Source organism: Alosa sapidissima, chromosome 22 (assembly GCF_018492685.1).
Source record: "Alosa sapidissima isolate fAloSap1 chromosome 22, fAloSap1.pri, whole genome shotgun sequence".
Classification (NCBI taxonomy): domain Eukaryota; kingdom Metazoa; phylum Chordata; class Actinopteri; order Clupeiformes; family Clupeidae; genus Alosa; species Alosa sapidissima.
Window position 1 is genome coordinate 22582303 of NC_055978.1, and position 18735 is coordinate 22601037.

At 38.8% G+C, this 18735-nt stretch overlaps 2 protein-coding genes across 5 annotated transcripts; both read right to left on the reverse strand.

Moving 5' to 3' along the window:
* Nucleotides 1-879: 879 nt before the first annotated feature.
* ada2b (adenosine deaminase 2b) lies at nt 880-11690 on the reverse strand. 4 transcript variants are annotated; one of them, XM_042079280.1, is made up of 11 exons: nt 11280-11690; nt 5648-5975; nt 5108-5327; nt 4668-4878; nt 4437-4564; nt 3370-3460; nt 3156-3264; nt 2885-3069; nt 2590-2792; nt 2338-2490; nt 880-2083 (listed from the first exon to the last, which is right to left on the reverse strand). In XM_042079280.1, the coding sequence occupies exons 2-10, from the start codon at nt 5946-5948 to the stop codon at nt 2400-2402; spliced, it is 1539 nt and encodes a 512-aa protein (XP_041935214.1). In that variant the 5' UTR covers nt 5949-5975; nt 11280-11690; the 3' UTR covers nt 880-2083; nt 2338-2399. The 4 variants fall into 4 exon arrangements, with proteins under 4 accessions (XP_041935214.1, XP_041935213.1, XP_041935215.1 ...); XM_042079279.1 differs by lacking the exon at nt 11280-11690 and adding an exon at nt 10383-10803; XM_042079281.1 differs by lacking the exon at nt 11280-11690 and adding an exon at nt 10383-10803 and having other exon boundaries at nt 880-1811; nt 2319-2490.
* An 86-nt stretch (nt 11691-11776) lies between these two features.
* On the reverse strand, nt 11777-15970 carry atp6v1e1b (ATPase H+ transporting V1 subunit E1b). Its single transcript, XM_042079328.1, has 9 exons — nt 15741-15970; nt 14869-14934; nt 14417-14526; nt 14139-14205; nt 13957-14046; nt 13733-13801; nt 13456-13550; nt 13264-13351; nt 11777-12773 (listed from the first exon to the last, which is right to left on the reverse strand). Exons 1-9 carry the CDS (start codon nt 15771-15773, stop codon nt 12711-12713), a joined length of 681 nt encoding a protein of 226 aa, XP_041935262.1. The 5' UTR covers nt 15774-15970; the 3' UTR covers nt 11777-12710.
* Between the last annotated feature and the right edge of the window lie 2765 nt (nt 15971-18735).

The window sequence follows — 18735 nt, forward strand, 5'->3', positions numbered from 1 at the left end:
TGTAAGGTGAGTGATCTGCACGAACACAAATACTCTTATCTCGCTGAAATCTTGACGGATTTAAACGGTTTGGTTTCTTACAAACATTAACATAGCTATAATCTGGATGCTTGAACATTTTGAAGTTATAATTTTCATAAGTATGCAGTGTCATAACTTCATCTCTGACGTTTATAACAAACCAAACCGTTTGAAAATCAGTAGAAAATTGAGCAAGTTATGCACCATTGAAACACGTTATGAGTTAGCGAGTTGACTGTGGCAAGATGGCCGCGAGGTGCGGACGTCGACTTCCATTGGCCAGCAGCGCGGATGAGACATCTAGCCATTATTATATCTATGAGTCCCTCCACTCAGCAGCCATATTGCAACGCTTTTTGGGCACTCATTGGGCATCCGTTTCGACAGAAATGCGCGTGCGCAAGGCTTCACGATACCAATCTTGCTCCAGCGGTGAGATCACAACACATGATTGGCACGTCTTCACAACACATCACATTATTGGCTCAATGTATTTACAACACAGCACATGATTGGCTCAATGTATTCACATGTTGACGTTTTACCGCAGAAGGGGTGTGATATGCGTAGACAACTGCCATATTGGTGTTACAAACTAACCCCATGCATTTCTATGGAGGATTTTTTTGAGTGCTGTGTCTCTTTATTAGAAAGCCTCTGGTTACACTTCTGCCATCTTCAGAGCAGAGAAGCCAGCTTGAGTTGGCCCCTTCACTAAGCAACGTGAAAAAAGAATGATCAACCAATCAGATGCTATAGTGGAACTGTGTACGAAGGGCAGGAAGCTTGCCTTTGGCTACCCAGCCTCACACCAGTCCAATCAGTGCACATGGAGATTTGGGTTGGGTGTGTTGATTGTTTTTCCTGATTATGTTAGTGAATAAAGAACATATTATTTTGTTTACTAGAGTGGCCAGTTAATGAGAGAGAGAGAGAGAGAGAGAGAGAGAGAGGGTAAGAATGTGTTGCTGTCACAAGTGTAGGTAGTTCTTTATTTGACTTTAGCTGTGCAGGTTTGGGGTTAAGCTTTACTATAGACAAGATGTCCTGGGAGCGATTGCATTAAAAGTTCTGGGGTTCATCTGCAATGGTTTTACTCCACTGTTATTCTTACATCTCTCAGGTACGTGCCAGCTCTATAGGATAATGATTATGATAACAATACAATAATAATCTTTATTTAGAAAAAAAAAAACAAGTTACAAAAGCAGCAAAATCAATCAGACAGTAAAAATAATACATTTTCAAAGTAAAATAAAACAATTACATGTTGTGAAAAGGTAGTCCCTCCTTTTCACCAACCTGCCTAACCCTTCCCGTAATATTAAACTGACTATTTTTCTCCTACACACATAAACACAGAAACACCCTCACACACACACACACTTTCACTTCCCTCATGAAACTGGAGCACCCTGAAATTGGGTAATTTACTCCCTGATTGGGACATGGGAAAGTTATTAATTTGTGCAGGGGTTTTAGCTATGTGCTGTCTGTTAAATTATTATATTGCAGTGCTGTTGTTATTTAATTATGAATAATAATGTTATAGACCTCCCTCCTCCTTAAGTCATAGTGGTATGTACCAATTTAGCTAATCGACTTTATTTAAGGTGAAGGTTTTCTGTCCTCAAGTAGAGGGTGAGTCTGTGGAGAGTCATGCAGTACTGAGAAAACTAAAGTTTTTGTTTGCCGGGCCCAGGTCACTCCTTTTTTCTTTCACTGTAAATAAATCTGCACTGTCCACCAAAATCCATGTTTGCTTGCTGTGTCATTCACCCCATCACCACCTGTTTTCAATCATCAAGTTTTCAGAGCATACTAGAATATCATCCATAAAAAGCATTGCAGACTTGACAAAAGCATCTCAGGCAATGTTATAAAATAAATGGTGTATGGTATGAATAAGAACAGGAACAGGAACATTTCTACTTACAAGAAGAACAAAACAGCTTGAAACAAACATAAGACGAACCAAGAAATGTCATGTCAGGCAAAGAACATATCTTAATTAAAGATTATGCTGCCTTATTCTTCCTTAGATTTCACATTTTGCAGTATAGACCCTTTCATCAATAAAAACAAAAACAATGCTTGAACGTTCTATTTGGGCCCAAATCTACTTCCTCTACATTAAGATAACATATGGAATGTCTATGGACCCTTTCAAGAAAGTTCCATTATCAGCATCATAGTTGGCCTCACAAGATTTCCTTTTTAACATTCCATATGTTATCTTAACGCAGAGGAAGTAGATTGGGGCCCAAATAGAACGTTCAAGCATTGTTTTTGTTTACCTTGTTGAAAGGGTCCATATGGTTGGAAGACCTCCTCAGAGTGGGTCAGAGCGGATCTGGGTCTTTACAATGATCAGTTTCTTAATCTTTTTGGTTAGAAATAAATTTCTTCCATTTATCCTGCCACATGTTCATCAATTTCTTCTTTAAGTGTGGGGACAGAGAGCTGTACCTGTCAAACATGCAGGAACGGTTGGTTAGTTTTATGTGTCTCATCTTTCATTCCATGACTGAAAAACTAGAGCCTTCAAGTAAACTCTGAAGTGCTTACTTGATTGAATTCATAGCGAGTTCTTTTAAGGTGCCCAAGTTTGCTCTCATCCCTCCAATCCCAACAAAGGCCTCGTAGAAGTCATAGGAGAGTCCAGGGTTCCCAAACAGGGTGGGATCATCAGAACTTATGACCACTGGGTATCCCTCAGTCATAAGAACTGCAGCAGGGTGATGACGGAAATCTGAGACCAGCCTCAGCACCTGTCATTAAATGTGAGGCAAACTTATAATAAATACAATTCTAATGAAATGAAATTCAATGAAAGGATTTTTAGGATGAACTCCTCCCCTACCTGGTTTGATATCGGACATACTTCTACAGCTACACCATTCTTTCTAGAAAGTTCTTTGATTAAAGGATGGTGAGGCAGTGCATAACCATGCCCAATCCGACTGGTATTGAACAGCAGGGCATCTATCAAGTTGGCATCCACATCTGTACCCTCCAAGTCTTTACACACACACACACACACACATACTGTACATATATACAGTATACACATACATACATAGACAAGTCACTGATTCAGCTTCGGATGATTCAGCACATAAAGACCAACTCACCAGTCTCTCCTGCGTGGAAATAGTAGGGTAGTTTTACACCAAGCTCAGCAGGGAGAGACAGCGCCTCCCTGAAGTACCAGAGAGGCCTCCCATCATCCTCCCTCCCCACCTGTTGGACCATGTGTTAGTTTGAATTTATATACTGCATGAACATGAATAATGGAGCAGCCTAAATAACAAATTCTACAGGTAGTCCGTTGGTGGTGCCCCTCACCAAGTCAAACCCTGCAATTAGTTCTGGGAAATTCTTTTGCATTTCAATAGCCTCCTTGATTGCAGCCTTGATTGTAGATACTCTCTGAATCCTGTACAGAATCACAGTACACTACATCAAGTCAGTCAAACAACCACAATATGAATATGTATCTGGAGAAGGTTCTTTCCTTAAGGTTCTTTTATTTTGGTGCAGCAATCAATTACTGCACCAAAATAAAAAATTTAAGCCATCTCTGTGTGCTCCGGTGAACCCTCTCCTTCTCCACATGATCGGTCCTCTCCCGTGAAGTACCAGGCGTGACTCCAGAAGCGTGGTGGAACAATTTTTAAAAAAATGAATATGTATCTCTTTAAAAGACACAGTCCACAACCCTAATCCAATCCAGTTTTTGTCAAATTGAGTGAATTGTGTGAATTGCTCCTCTGTGTGTGCTCACTGCTTAGACACATGTGAGTTTGTACACACAGTGGTAAACACAGAGGCTCAGACTGAACTATAAAACATCTAGCAAATTAATTAGCAAGTTGCCTCAAGTGCGCCTAAGGGAGAGGTGCCATTTGATTGGCTGTTGGGCTCAACTAACAAAACCCTTTTTCTGAAAATTGTGGACTGCATATTTAATAGAATAGCCTAAATCTCTTTTAATCATGCTGCCTCTATTAGTTCCAGAGCCAAATCTACTGAATGTTTGATGAAGTGGCAAGACTCTTGGGTGCTCCTTGTTGGTGCCCCCCACCCAATCCCAATCCTCCCCCACCTTTTTTATGCAGCCCTTGCCACTTAATCTACTAAACCCCTCTTCTACTGCACTTTTTACCCCCCCCCCCCCCCCCCCCCAATTAATGCACAAATAGGCTGACACCAGACATAATTTCACTGCATTTCTTACTTCCAGTAACTATATGCATGTGACAATAAACTTCCTTGTATCCTTGTAAGACTTAGACTTGTGTAAAGTGTATTTCCATACCCGTGTTCCATGACCGTTAAAATACACTATCCATTGAGATGGAAAAAATCTGATTAAAATCTTATTATTAATTTAATTACAATCTTTCACTGACCTGTGTGTAGAAAGTATGATCCTTAACCCCAAAAAGTCTGGATGTTTAGTTGAAAACTTTGCACTCACATCCCTATAGGCTTTTAGGGACCAAATTTTGTCATGGATGCTGCCATCAAGCTCATAAGTCTGCAATCAAGTTACTATGCATTAGTGTTTGGTTTGATTGGCCAAAGAAACTATGTATAGCCTTGCATGATGAATAATTACAAATTAGCCATCATGTACTAACCCTGGTCAAACCACTCCTGATTTCGACATACATAACATTGTCTGCATAGAATTCTTCCAGGCTTTGGTAAAGGTAGTCCATAAACACAGCTGCATAGGTGACAAGTCCAGAGATGATCCTAAAAGCATCTTCAAACCTCGCCCACACAGCGTCGTCACTTGGGTATGCAGACTCTGGGTCCTCAGTAAACAGGGTGAGGTTTTGGATCAGGCTGGAGAATGAGAAACCATCCAACATGAACATAACAAGTAAACCTCCAGAATAGAAAGGTATATGTCAGTACAGTATAGTATTTTACTTGACTGCATTGCATTTTTTAGAGCAGTTTCAGAAAAGCATCTCTTTTCATTCATAAATGAATTCATTCACTAATCCATTAATGAATGCATTCATCCATTCACTAATCCATTAATTAATGCATTCATCCATCCATCCTGAACCTTTTGTCAAACTTAGCAGGGTCAACCATGCGGGCTCTGAGGCTTTGTAAGAGCTGCCAGTAGAGACAGTCCCACTGTGGGTAGGGCTGTCCATCTGAGAACAGGAACCGCACTGAGCCACCCCACGTGAAACAGATGTAGCAGTTGGGCCTGTAGGTGACATTCCTCACCAGCCATTCAGGGCTGACCATGGCTGTGCTGTGCACATGGAGAGCTGCGCCTGGTAAACAACAGACCAGGTCACACTTTATTTTTCCAGGTGCAATCTGAGCACAAGAGATCCAAGGACACTGATGCAGATGTTTTAAATACTCCAGAAAAACACAAACACTGAGGTGTGATATGACTGGAAGGTGGCAAAAATTAAGACAGAGGACGATGATTCATGAGTGCTGGTACCATAGCAATGCCAGTACAGGCCAGGGAATATAAAAAACAACAATAACTCGCAAACAGTTGCTTCCCATTCACCTTATATCTGAGATGTTTACAGTGGTGAGCATAGACTAGGCCACCTGGGAGACAGAATGATAAACATACCTTTTGGCATTTTCTGTAAGAGTTTAAAGACAGGACTCTTCTGGATGCGTGGGCGAGCTTTGAAGAAATGTATGGAAGGAGGGAACGGAACAGATGCCATCTCCTTCACCTTCAACTTATGCAGGTATGCATCCACCTGCAGCTCAGCAGGAGTCAAAACCACACTGCCCCCTGTCTGCCTGGAGGCCTCCTGTCGCATCAGCATCTCCCTTTGACGAGTATCAGGGGCACCAGTGCAGGGGTTCATTAGGGCCAAGGCCATCAAAGAGAAGAGTGGGAGCCTGAGGATTCCGAAGGCCATGTTGTTGTCCTGGTATTACGCAATTATCTAACCAGGGGTATTAGGACACATATCATAAAATAAGCAACAACCCGAGTAGTCATACATTTGTGCGAGAATCAGTAAACACAAAAGTAGCTTTTTGTAACATGCTTAGGCTAACAAATGCTTATGCTTAGACCCTGTTAATATGGACTCTAAGCCGTTAGCCTTAGTAGGCCCATGTCTTAATATGAATATAAGCTAAACAACAATCATTATCCTCCAGATCAAAATGTAATGCCTGCCCTTCTACAATTCTAGACATTTTAAGGTCTTATCAGAAATGAAATATAAGACATTTTAAGACTTTAAGGATCCACGGGGACCCTGTAGCAACCACCACTATAATGTCAACCTAGCAATCACCATAGCAACTAACATGATTACCCTAGCAACCACCATAGCAACCCCGTTATTACGCATAACAACCACCATATGGGTGATTCTCGCGAAACCCCAAAATCTTATGGTACTAAGGATTTGATGGTCAAATATGCCATAAAACCCACTGATTACACTATTTAACAATATACGTACATGTGCTTTATCTTGCACACAAGGTAATTTCTCCATATTTTATTGTTATTTTGTATTTTTTATGCATTTTATGAGTAAATTATCATTACCGCAATGTGTCCCGGCTCAAATCCCAAGTGTTTGATCATTAAGAAAATCTTTATCTTTTACTTTAAAATAAAATAAAGTTATACATATATCGTTTTAAGTCCATTGCTTCATCAAAATGTGTGTTTCAATAATATTAACATTATAATGGTTATAATATTTAAAAAAAATGTTTTGTCGTCAGTCATAGTTTTCATTACCGCAATACTTTTGAGCACTGCAATAAAACCCTATAGGAATTTCAACATGAAATGGAATTTCCCATCATGCATCAGTAATAACAGAAGATCAAAGATGGCGTCAAGGTAAGCATGTCTTCTTTTGTCTTTGTGTTGAAATTCCATGATTTGTCTCAAAACGGTCTAAATACAACACTAATGATTCTCATTACCGAAATTAGTAATAGTTTTGTGATAAAAAACTATTTTCTTAATTCAAATTTGATTAGTAATAAGGTAATAAAACACACAATGTCATGGAGGTCATTTTTTAGCTAGGTCATGCTAGCTAAATCTAAAATTAGCATTTTTGTGTTCGGTCATCTCATTACCGCAATGCACTTTATCATTACCGCAATAGTTAAAGCCAATTTCGGTGATGATAATTTCAATTTCGGTAATGAAAATATTAAAGGAATTTGCATTTTTCAATGTCGTTCATGACATTAATTACTTTTTAATAAGAGACAACCTCAATGTTTTGGAGGGATATTAATAAGATCAATATCATAAAAGTTTTTTAGGTTGTTACACTGTACTTAATGAAGTAGATACATTGTATCAGAGACCCTGTTACCCTTTTTTCCCCTTTGAATCTCATGAAAGTTGCTAGTGTCATATCATAGTAATAAGTGGCCTACATCACGTGTAGATTACTGCCATAGACTTAAAATGTCACATTACTGAGTCATGGAAAGTGCATGTTTACAATTTAAAGATTGATTACTATGATGTTCCTTATCTGTGTTTTTCTTTCCATGATTGAATTCATATGACCAGGTTGGCAAAAAGTGCACAAAAGAAAGCTGCAGCAAAGGAAAGTTTGAGGAAGCACAGGGAAAAGATATACACCAACCCAGAACTTTTAGAGGAATACAGAAGGAAGGAAAGAGAGAGGTGATGGATAAGGATTAAATGGTTTAGGTGGTGTTCGCAGTCAACGAGTAGTTTTAGAAAATCAGTGTGCAATTTACTCGAGTGTCTCAAAATGCCAAAACCTAAGGCCTTAAAGGAACCATATGTAAGATTGTGGCCAAAACTGGTACTGCAATCACTTTCAAATTACTGTAGAGCGGTGTATCCCCTCCCCCCATACTCGAGGTTGCCAACCCGGATGCCGAAACACTACTGACTTTGTGATTAGTAGATAGGTGGAGGGTGGCGCATCAGGCCAAAACACAACATGACATGACAAAACACAACATAAACATTAGTTGAGGGCTGCTACTTCACTTTTTAAATGACAATATACTGGCCGGACTACAGTTGTCAGTGATTTGAGTATTTGAAATGAACATTGTCTAGTGGCATATCAGGGTCATTTTATGATTAATGGAAATACATGTCTTTGTGAAGTTGCACAAAATGAAATAAGTGAAGACACCATTGAAGTGGGGACATGGGTCTTGGTGCAGTATGATGGGGATTTATTCCCAGGCACTGTCACTCAGGTGTGTAAAATCTGAACCCAGCAAAGGAAGGTATTGTTATATTAGTCCAGCACAATGTAATTTATTAAAATGCACTCTTTTATGCTTTCTCCAGATTTCAAATGGCCAATATGAAGTTGACACAATGACTGCTATTGGAGAGAACAAGTTTTACATTCCAACTGTGAAGTTTCCAGGTGATAAAGTGTGGTACTTCCAAGATGATATCAAGGCCATCATCCCCAAGCCGCTACCAATCACATCTTCTGCTAGGCATTTCTGTGTCTTGCCAGAAATTTGGAATAAACACAGCAAGAAAAGTCCTTCTAAAATATGAAGAAACTGTCAGTTTACTTGCCATAGTCTGTTACACAGTTATGGGATAGGCCTTTCCCTATTTCCCAAGCTCAGTGGTACCGGTGTCACACTGTTTTGATGTTGGTTTGTTTGTTTGTTCTATGAAATTAGTGTGACCTAATGTTTGTTTACGTTAATGGGCACATTTTGGTTATGAATTGATGGAAAATGGGATACCAATGTACTTTAAATTTGTAAAAAGTAAGTGGCTTTAAGCACTGTTTAAAATGTAAAAAAAAAATCTGACTATTAAAGGAATAAGCTATACATTTGGACAAGATTCAGCAGGGTTTTTGTTCTTATTCTCATTTCCGAAATATCAGTCTCATCTCTGAAATATCTGTCTCATTACCGAAATGAATGTTTATTTTTTAAAAAATCAACTGTTAGAAAACAGCATTAATTTCCATTTTCAAAATTAGATTATTCCAAGTATTCTTCCTTCACCTCTGCCACATTTTTCTGTTTAAAGTTGTGAGTTTTTACTTAGATATTGTAAAATACAAGTTGCAAATCACTCATCATATTGCGGTAATGAGACAAATGAGAGAAATTCTAAAAATATGTTATATTTAACAATAACTTTTAAAAATGTTTTATGTTGACCTTGGTATTAATGTTAATGATCCATTTAAAAAAATGCATAAAGAATTATATTTCTATGTTATATTTCATGTAATGATCTATTGCGGTAATGAGAAGTTCTGATGGACTTAGTCTTGAAAATATAAATAAATATATATTAAAAAGCCTAATATTGTGAGAAAAGTAATATTTACAACACCTTTACACTTTAATTCAGATGTCTCAAAAGGAAATTTATTCATACATATCTTTTGAAAAATTCTATGTCAGAAATCTTTCAGTTGACGGTTTCGTGAGAATCACCCACATGTACCCTAGCAACACCCTAGAAACCATCTTAACTACTCTAGCAACAACCTAGCGACTACCACTATAATGTCAACCTAGTAACCACCATAACAACCAACATGATTACCCTAGCAACCACCATGGCAACAGCATTATTTAGCATAGCAACCACCATATGAACTCTACCAACAATCTAGCAACCACCACTATAATGTGACCCTAACAACCACCATAGCAACCAACATGATTACCCTAGCAACCAGCATAGCAACCACTTTATTTGGAATAGCAACCACTAAATATACCCTAGCAACACCCTAGCAACCATCTCAACTACTCTAGCAGCAGATTGGCAACCACTAAAACATTGTTTTGGTCAAACTACACCTGATCAAGCCCACTCTTGCAGTTCCTTGAAGATGCATTCTAGTTTCATATGGTAGCCAGTCAGAGTAAACTTGCTCAGTTATTTTTCTAAGGACTTTATGGGATGTGAAGCCATGTAGCATCATCCACAATTAGTTGTGATGACTTTGTAGCCTACCAAAGATTGTATTTTATTGGTGAGCTAATTATGAGAAATTAAATTTATTCCAGGCTACATCGCAAACGCGGTTTCCCGTGGTTGGTCAATATTATTTAACATTACTAGCAAAGGGAGCAGTGGCTTAATGCCAAGAGATAGACATAACAACCAGTTATCTATCTGACTTTAAATCCTGAATTTTACTTGTAACATATGCTAATGGAAAAAGGTAGAGGTGACTTGCAACTTCCTGTCTGAAGTAACCTAGTAATCATATTTGCTAATAATGTCAACACCGTGCCTTGTTGACTCAGTGGCATGAATTAAATCTACCGCGCAAAAGTAGCCTAACCTCAGTTTTGTATTGTTTCAGGGACTCACTCACTTGGCTTGTAGTCGAGGCCGTTTTCTGGCATAATCAGTATGAGGGATGCTGTCTTGACGCTTCAGAAATCGGAGTACGCCTATATCCATTTAAAAAATCCATTAACTCAATTAGGCCCACATGACATGCGGTGTGACTAATCGTTGTTGCTTCCTGCCGCAAGACGATTGGTCACTGACAACATAATGCAGAGCAATATGGACAAACTGTGTTGCGCAGGCCAGGTTCAACAATATGAAATATAAAACTATAGACAATTGTAAAACGACATAAGCTTAATTTAGAATTGTTTATGAACGGTATACTATTTAAAAGGTGGATAAACGCAATGGTGCGTAAACGATATTTCCGAATTTCAGGAGGTGCGTAGTGTTTACATGCGTTTAGCCTCCACTACATCCCTAATGGTAGTGTAAATTGGGAAGATGTACATATGCTCTTGTTAAACAATAGGTGGTGTCTAATAAAACAAAAATAAATAATTGTTTTTTAAAAAGGAAGAGACTATATGCCAGGTGGGTAGCCTAATCATGAATACACTACTAATTCGCAGCTGTGCTTCCTCCTAAGAATTTTCTGATTGTGTGTGCGTGCCCGTCACAAGAGTGCACCCACAATACTTATAGCACATGCAGGCCTACATACAGATGTGTCTAACATTCATTGGAAAGGCAGCATTCTAGAGTTACAAACAGATCCAAAGGTACTAGCCTACTAGTGAATGGCAAATAGGAAAAATGCTATTGAGTTATCTAAATCAGATAAAACTGTATATCCTATACACAGCAAGTATCATACTGAAACATGTTGATGAAAATATTTCAAAACACACTATTAAATATAAAAACTGCAGAGTACAACCCAGTTATAATCCTGAGCTTTCAGAGTAAAACTTACCATTACCATGATGCGTCTCCAAGGACCTTCAAGTGAAGATTGAATGAGAAGTGAAATTCACACCATGTTTAACTCTACTCACTCCATTCCAACTTGCAATGAGTGAATATAGGCTGCGACTAAAAGGCATTCCCTTTACATACGTCCTGCCTAAAATTTAGAGGGACCAAATCTATCCCTTGGCAAACAGTAAGCTCCATAGTAGGCTTTTCCTAGTCTGGCTGGCAAACAATGTTCTTGTGTATAGACAACACTAACTCATTTCAAGCAGTCATCTGTCAGCTGAATTCCTCCACTAGCTGGAGACGGGTCAACAAAAAATGTTACAACAATCAAGCCTGTGACCACTGCTAGACCATAAAATGACTCAATTTTGGGGGAAATAGGATGGGCATTTATAATCACAGGCTTCCCCAGCATTGTGCAAATGTGTGTTTCAGTTTGGATATAGAACACTTGAGTATGAGTAGCAAAAAAAAAAAAAGACAACACAAAACTTTTACTCTTAATTATATATATTTCTTGAACATCAATATAATCCTTTCCACTCGGAAGCATTTAGACCAAGAAAAATAAAACAACATCACAGCCTTAAATATATGAATATGCATACCCAATTTTGAGACACAGCACATACCTTGTATTACAGAGAATGACAGAACCATCCAGTTGGACTGAAGACGCAGTTAAGTGTGTAGTGGAAGCAATTTAAAAATCTGACCAAGAAAATGTAATGCTCTTCATCTTATCTCCATAACAAAGAAATAACCAACTATTCTCTACAATGCATCTTACCGCTATTGAACACAATCTGCACAGTGTACATGCTTTGGGGGTGTAAAATCATCTATGCTGCAATTAGGGAACTGATACAAGAGAATTAGTTTCTCTGTGCAAGATGGTTCTTGTTTCCGTTGCCCTAGACCTAATTGTAAGGTTTTTTTCTATGCCTTGCTCAAGTGCTATGTGTATGTGGCTACAGCAAGGGCAAGAAAGGTTTGCAATGTACTCATCTCAATATGACCAATTGAAGCACTGGGATTCTGCACTGCTGTGAGTGTGTCTGAATAGGAGGTATCCAGGCAACAGTTACAGAAGCTCAACAGCAAAATAAGCGTGTCTCTGTGTCTAATGGTCACTGTTCACTGGACTGATGAGTTGTGTAAACATAAGCTGATCACTGAGCAGAAGTGGACAGACCAGAAGAAAAACAGTAGAAGTAGCACTAAAACACATTTGGTCTTTTCTTCTGTTTCATAAGGAACATCAACATTTATATACATACACAGACAGACATGAGGATGAGGTCTTTCACACAGCCAAAATAATAATAATAAAAAAAATCAAAAACAAACAACACAACACCAAATACTGGACTCGTTGCCCTTGGTATGCGGTCATTTGCTCTGCTCTGTTGGGCAGTACCACACATTAATCCATGAACTTCCGGTTCTGGTTGGGGCCAAAGAGCGACACCCTGATCTCCGGCATCATCTGAAAGAAGAGAGACCACGTTTAGAGTCACATGTTTGTTTGATTTCCTACAGACTGTTGCAGTCTTGTATAGTTGCCACTGACACTGCAAAATAGAGCTGCATGGACCTTCATCAGGTCAACTACTCCACCTTCACAGAGAAAACATGTAATACTCATTTTCTACAGTTGATCATTAAATATGAATTGCCTTAGTTTCATTTGTCTTCCATAATGTATAGTAAAAACAGTATTATATAATTATGTAAAAGTCTGGAGCAAGTATGGTATACATTTACATTACATCTTTATGGTATACATTTACATTTATTAATTTAGCAAATGCTTTTATCCAAAGCGACTTACAGCAAGAGGAGTATAACCCATCCTAAATGTGTCTAACGTGTGTGAAGTCTTGGAGTTTTGAGTAATATATGTATACTATTTTAGCCAATGGAATTCTGTAGATGCTCCTTAGTGTTTAAATTCCACAGCCAACCGTAGGGTTTACCTGCTGGGCCATAAGATCAAGCCTGCTGTCCAGGGTGTTGGAGACTTTGATTTTCCCATCTGCATTGTAGATTTCAATACCTCCAGAGCTGTGAACACACACAAACAAACAGACACACTACATTCAAAGACACAAAATTACAGTAAACAGAGTCTTAAAATTATGATATTACAATGAAGAAGAATCCCTTACATTTCCGGAGAGAGGAAGTGATCCTGATCAATGCGGACCTCAATGTTGTTCTTCACCGCATTTTTGTAGATGGGGATGTTTTTCTGCACAGCAGCCTGAGAACAAACATATCAGCAATAATCATTTCAGACTTACTCCATACCAGGTAGACAGTCTAAAAAACCCTGTATACTCAACATCTCCTTCCCTTTATCCCTGTAGGTCTTTAGTGAAATATTCCAATGGGTTCCTGATGGATATTAAAAGAAAAAGTAATGTGACGACCAGTATCACTGACCTGTACCATAGCCACATCTTGCTTACGGCACCGGATGGTCACTTTGGGCTCGAGTAGCTGGTAGAAGCCCTGATAAGGTACAGGAAACAGATACAAATAATTTAATAAGGTACAAATGATTTGACATATCTAAGAAGTCACAATTAAAGACAACAAAAATCTTAATTATAAATCTGTATGTTCATAGATCTCCTTTACGCAAGAGTAACAGACAGTCTTCTCACCTGGAGCAAAAGTCCCTCCATCAGGGCTGGGTACCTGGCAGGGTCTTTTGCCACATTACCAAGTCGTTGACGAGCCTCATTCAGTAAGTCCTACACACACAGAGAGAAAGAGAGCCTTATCATAACAGCTCATCATTGACATGAAGTTATCGCAGCTCAGATGTACTATGAGCAACACCTACTGAGATCATGTCATCCCGAGCCTTCAGGACCTTGAGGCGGGCCTGATTCATCAGGTTGGACATCTGACTGTAGGTGAGAGAGTGGAATAATGTTGGTCATTCAACACAACACAGACCTGAGAAACAGCAAAGACTCAACAACTCAACTGGCCAAGTGTGACAAATAGGAAGTTATTAATTATAGTTCAGGCCTAGTGGGAATTTCCATTTACTGTAAGGGGAGGCACAAGGAGTGGTGCTGGCTGGGGGAGGGGTTTGAGGATCTGTGTATGACTCACATTTTCTTCTGTTGCTCGATCTGCTTCTCCTTCTTCTCATAGTATTCCATGATCTTTAGGCGCTGCGTTTGGACCAGACGTCCCTTCTCGATGTTGAACTCTTCCTCGGCCTGCAGATGGGGACATTGGGGTGTGTGAGTCATCTGGGCAGCACTACAGAATTCACCCTCGGCATTTCTTACAGTGCACCATCAAATTAATTATTATTTCTTAACATGATCAAATTTGAGTGCTAACTGCAACAACACAACGTAAAGGTTGGGTGACACACAACATCTAATGGAAGACATTCTCTTTAGCTTGATAAAAGCCAAGGAACTGTGTACATAAAATATAGGCCCAATGTCCAGAAAACTCAAAACTGTTGTTCAAAATAAAAAATATGGAAATAGGAATCCCTCTACCAGTGTTTGTGATAGAGAGATTACTCATGAGGGAGTGCTGCTTTTTACCTTGGCATCAATTTCCTCCGCCTTTTCATTGGCCTCCTGCTCAATGAAGGCCATCATGTGCTTGATCTATTTGAGAGAAAAAAAAACAATCAGCCATCAAATATAGTACTTCATTTTTATGAATCAAACATGTTGTTGAAATGTCTTGAGATACCTGGGGTGAAAGACATCTTCAAACTGCAAATTAGCACATGAATGTGAATCTGATACCTAACCATACAATTAACTCGGTCACCTTTCACTAAGGTGTAGTATTTGCTAGTCTTACGACAATCATCCAGGCAGTGTGCTATGACAGATTAAAGACTAGGTTGAAAGTTGGGGTAATAGAGGTAATTAGCACATGTGGTAAAGAATTCCTGGTTATTCCTTTTCTATTCCTGGAGGAATTCTGACACAAAAACATTCGTTAACATTCACGAAAAAGAAAGATAAATATGCTTTATCTTATTGCTGACCACCCCATGATCAAGTGAGGCCAACCCACAACAGCGAGTCATGTGACTTTTTTCAAAGGGCAGTGAAATACTAATAGTAAAGATCCTATTCAATGCCGCTTTATGGGTAGGAGTGATTATACGAGTGGGTAAATAAACATTATATATTTAACGTTACAGAAGGGCCCACTGACTTGACGGTACTGCCATATCGTTAGCTAGCTGGTTACAAGGCATTGCCGTTTTTAAACATATCTGCTACATTACCATAACGTTACCCCTCCCTTGCCACAATATCGATTAAACATATATATATGCCAGCAGCGCTTTAACCATCGGACACTGTATGATAACGGAGCTTTCAAGCATCCTTCTGAAGGTTAAATGTCTCGTTCCAAACCATCGCTGGCTAACGTTGTCAGCTAGCTCGCTTACCTGTTTCTGGACATCTGCGTCGCTTAGCGCCATGGTTCTTGATAGATAATGTCAAATTTCTAGTGTTAAAACGGTTAATAAACACAAAGCACCAATTGCCTGTAGTAATTCTTGGGTAAAACGCTGAATCTACTGATATATTTGCCGTGCTATTCAGGCACCAAATCCCGCAGTATTGAATCACGAATACGTCCAGAACGGATCAGCTGATTCTCAGTCAAGTAGACGACTACTGTCACATGACATGTACTTCCTGTTAGGAAATCCAATAGCATATCAGTGCGTTTAGCACCTACCGCCCATAGATAATACGGTTATCAGTCTCACCAAGATGCCACAGTGATGAATGATCAATAATAGGCCTACGTTTCATTATGTATTTATTTTTTGCACATTAAACAGTATAGGGGCCTACATTATATTTTTACAAATATAGTTCATCAATCCACCCGAGTGTTGCCACTAGATGGCACTGGGTGAGGTTATTGTTTTGTTTTTAATGGGCATAACCATACGGTATAACAAGCTGTTTTTTGTTTTACTTAGTTACACAACTAAAGATGTGATAACCTGTCATTATTATGGGTGCAAAATTTCCCTCTGAGTTTGTTTCACTAAGGATTTTGAAAACTGTGAAATCTATTTTTAATGTTTGCAGGTGGTTAACAAAATGCAAACACCTGTATTAGAGACATTATCCTTGTCACCTATCTGTCTGCCAGGCCGATGGAAGGGGGTCATCGCTCTTCACAAGCCAGGAGTTGGAGAACAAAATCAACAGGGTGAATCAAAAGTATTATTTTCTGCCGGCTACCAAAGATCTGAACTGAATCTGCATGGTGAATGCTTTACAGATGCTCCATGAACTTCAATTGTGCAACAAATATGTTTATTTGTTTATTTGTCATTCTGTATCTCTCACACAGACATGATTCAAACAAATCTACACACTCACACAGAGACTTATCAGGAGAAAGCCTGTGTTTTAAATCCCAGTCAGGTGTATAAAAAGCTTGGTAAACGTGTTGTCATAAAGTTCACTTTTAACTATTATGTTTAATTGTGCTCAACCATAAATCAGCCCCTAATTTAAATGTCGGGCAAAATACAAATTCTAAAGCTAATGTAATAGCAGGGCAAAATCTGCTGATTGAACACCATGGGTGAGATTCTAAACTCAAACATTGGTGGGTCAGCTAAATGTTCCCACATGTCACGTTATAGTTTTAGTTCATGCATGAGACTGGCTGTCTTTGCTTTTTGCCAATGCAGCATTTAAATTAGGGGCCCATCTTTAAAGGCTGACTTTCTGTCGATATTATTCAACTGACCTGAATATGTTCTATGTTCTATTGACAATATATTCAACCCGAGTACACTCCTGAAGTGCTGCTTGTTGATGTTATTTTGTCTGTTACTGAAGTGAGACATTAGATGAAGCGGCTTCAGTAAACACTATCCAGTCTGGGGCACAACACTGGGAAACTTCCTTGCTGCCCTCAACAACATTTGAGGTATAACTTGAGTCAGTACAGTGGTTAGCTCAAAAAATTGAAAATATGAAATTTTAACCTTTCAAATATGTGTGCAAGAAAACCATACATGTGTGTTCTGTATATTTTACTCATGTGCTCTTTTACTTTTGTTTGTGAGCAAGTTATTCATAGAAGTGAACAGAAATTGGGATGATGAGAGATGTTTAGCATTTGATAATCTTTCTCAAGGTGATTGGGCCTATGTGCTGGTTTGGATAGAGGGGGCCCTGAGATGGAGCTGCCATCTTCATTAAGGAGGTTGGCGCCTGCATGTATGTTAAGTCAAAGTTTGGATAAATGTCACTGATGTCGGTTGTTAAGGGATACATCCTTTTGTACAATGTTGGACGAGTTTGGGTGATGGGGTCAGTGAATATTTGACATACAACAAGGGGTGCTTTGACAAGTCCTATAAGATGTGTGACTTCTCTGTATCTTTAGACTGCGCTTGTTAGCGACACGGCGTAGGTCTCCGGTACTGTGAATAAAGCTCTCTGAGATTTCTGACTGACTGCTGACTCTGAGAAATTTTTTGAACAATCCAGAATTTTAGCACGACGCAGTGATATATCATCAAACTATTGTTAATATTTTGGTGACATTTTGGTGACGGTTATAGATTGTGTGGGTTGGTGTTCCCCATAGATAGCTGGTATATATGTAGATGAAGATACACAGTTTTTGGCCTTGAATTGAATTACACTCTTGCAGATGGAGATTGTGACAAGGTTCACAACAGCACACCCTAGTTGTGGCAGATGTTAGTGATGTAGAGGTGAGAAGCATGAAGCATTGCCATAAAATGTGGTCATATGTGACTGTGGACTATGACCCCCCCCCCGAAAAGGTAGGCCTATACTTTAAGGAACACTTTGGAAAAATGAGCTTATCTGCAATCAACCCCAGAGTTAGATGAGAGGATGAGAGGATACATCTCCATGACATCAATAGCCAAATAGACTGCATGTTCGCTCCATAGATTTATTGGATTCTTTTTTTATATATTTAAAGTTTTATATAATCACAGTGGGTGTTTTGTGCCCATCACATGTGTTTGAGAAGGCCAAATGGTCAGGTGGCTTCTTAGAATTATTTGATTTTTTAATATTGTAAATTCTATAATAAGAACGGAGTGGATGTTCTGCTAAAATTGGCCTTATGCCATGTGGAGAATATTTCTGTGTGTGTATCAGGAGTGTTTGGACATTTAAAAAAAGTCCAAAGGTATTCATGCTTTTATTTGATTATTTGTTAATGAAATATATCAAATCAATGCGGTCAAAAAGTGGTCTTCTGTTATATCAGACCTAGGGTCTATCTGTTCAACATGCACTAAGTTACCTGTAATTAAGCATAAATGTATTTTTTTTGTATTTGTGTCAATATTTAAATATGCTATTTATTGAATTGACATTGTTGTTTATCATTGCTATTCTCCTTAATGTCGTCTTAGCAACATT

Excerpts from the sequence above, each read along its gene's own strand:
- ada2b (XM_042079280.1), bottom strand. The coding sequence starts at position 5,948 with ATGGCCTTCGGAATCCTCAGGCTCCCACTCTTCTCTTTGATGGCCTTG. Across the intron at positions 5,328-5,647 it reads CTTACAGAAAATGCCAAAAG|GCGCAGCTCTCCATGTGCAC; the intron begins GTATGTTTATCA and ends GTTGTTTACCAG. Across the intron at positions 3,461-4,436 it reads ATCATACTTTCTACACACAG|GATTCAGAGAGTATCTACAA; the intron begins GTCAGTGAAAGA and ends GATTCTGTACAG.
- atp6v1e1b (XM_042079328.1), bottom strand. The coding sequence starts at position 15,773 with ATGGCGCTAAGCGACGCAGATGTCCAGAAACAG. Across the intron at positions 14,935-15,740 it reads ACGCAGATGTCCAGAAACAG|ATCAAGCACATGATGGCCTT; the intron begins GTAAGCGAGCTA and ends TCTCTCAAATAG. Across the intron at positions 13,551-13,732 it reads AAGATGTGGCTATGGTACAG|GCTGCTGTGCAGAAAAACAT; the intron begins GTCAGTGATACT and ends GTTTGTTCTCAG.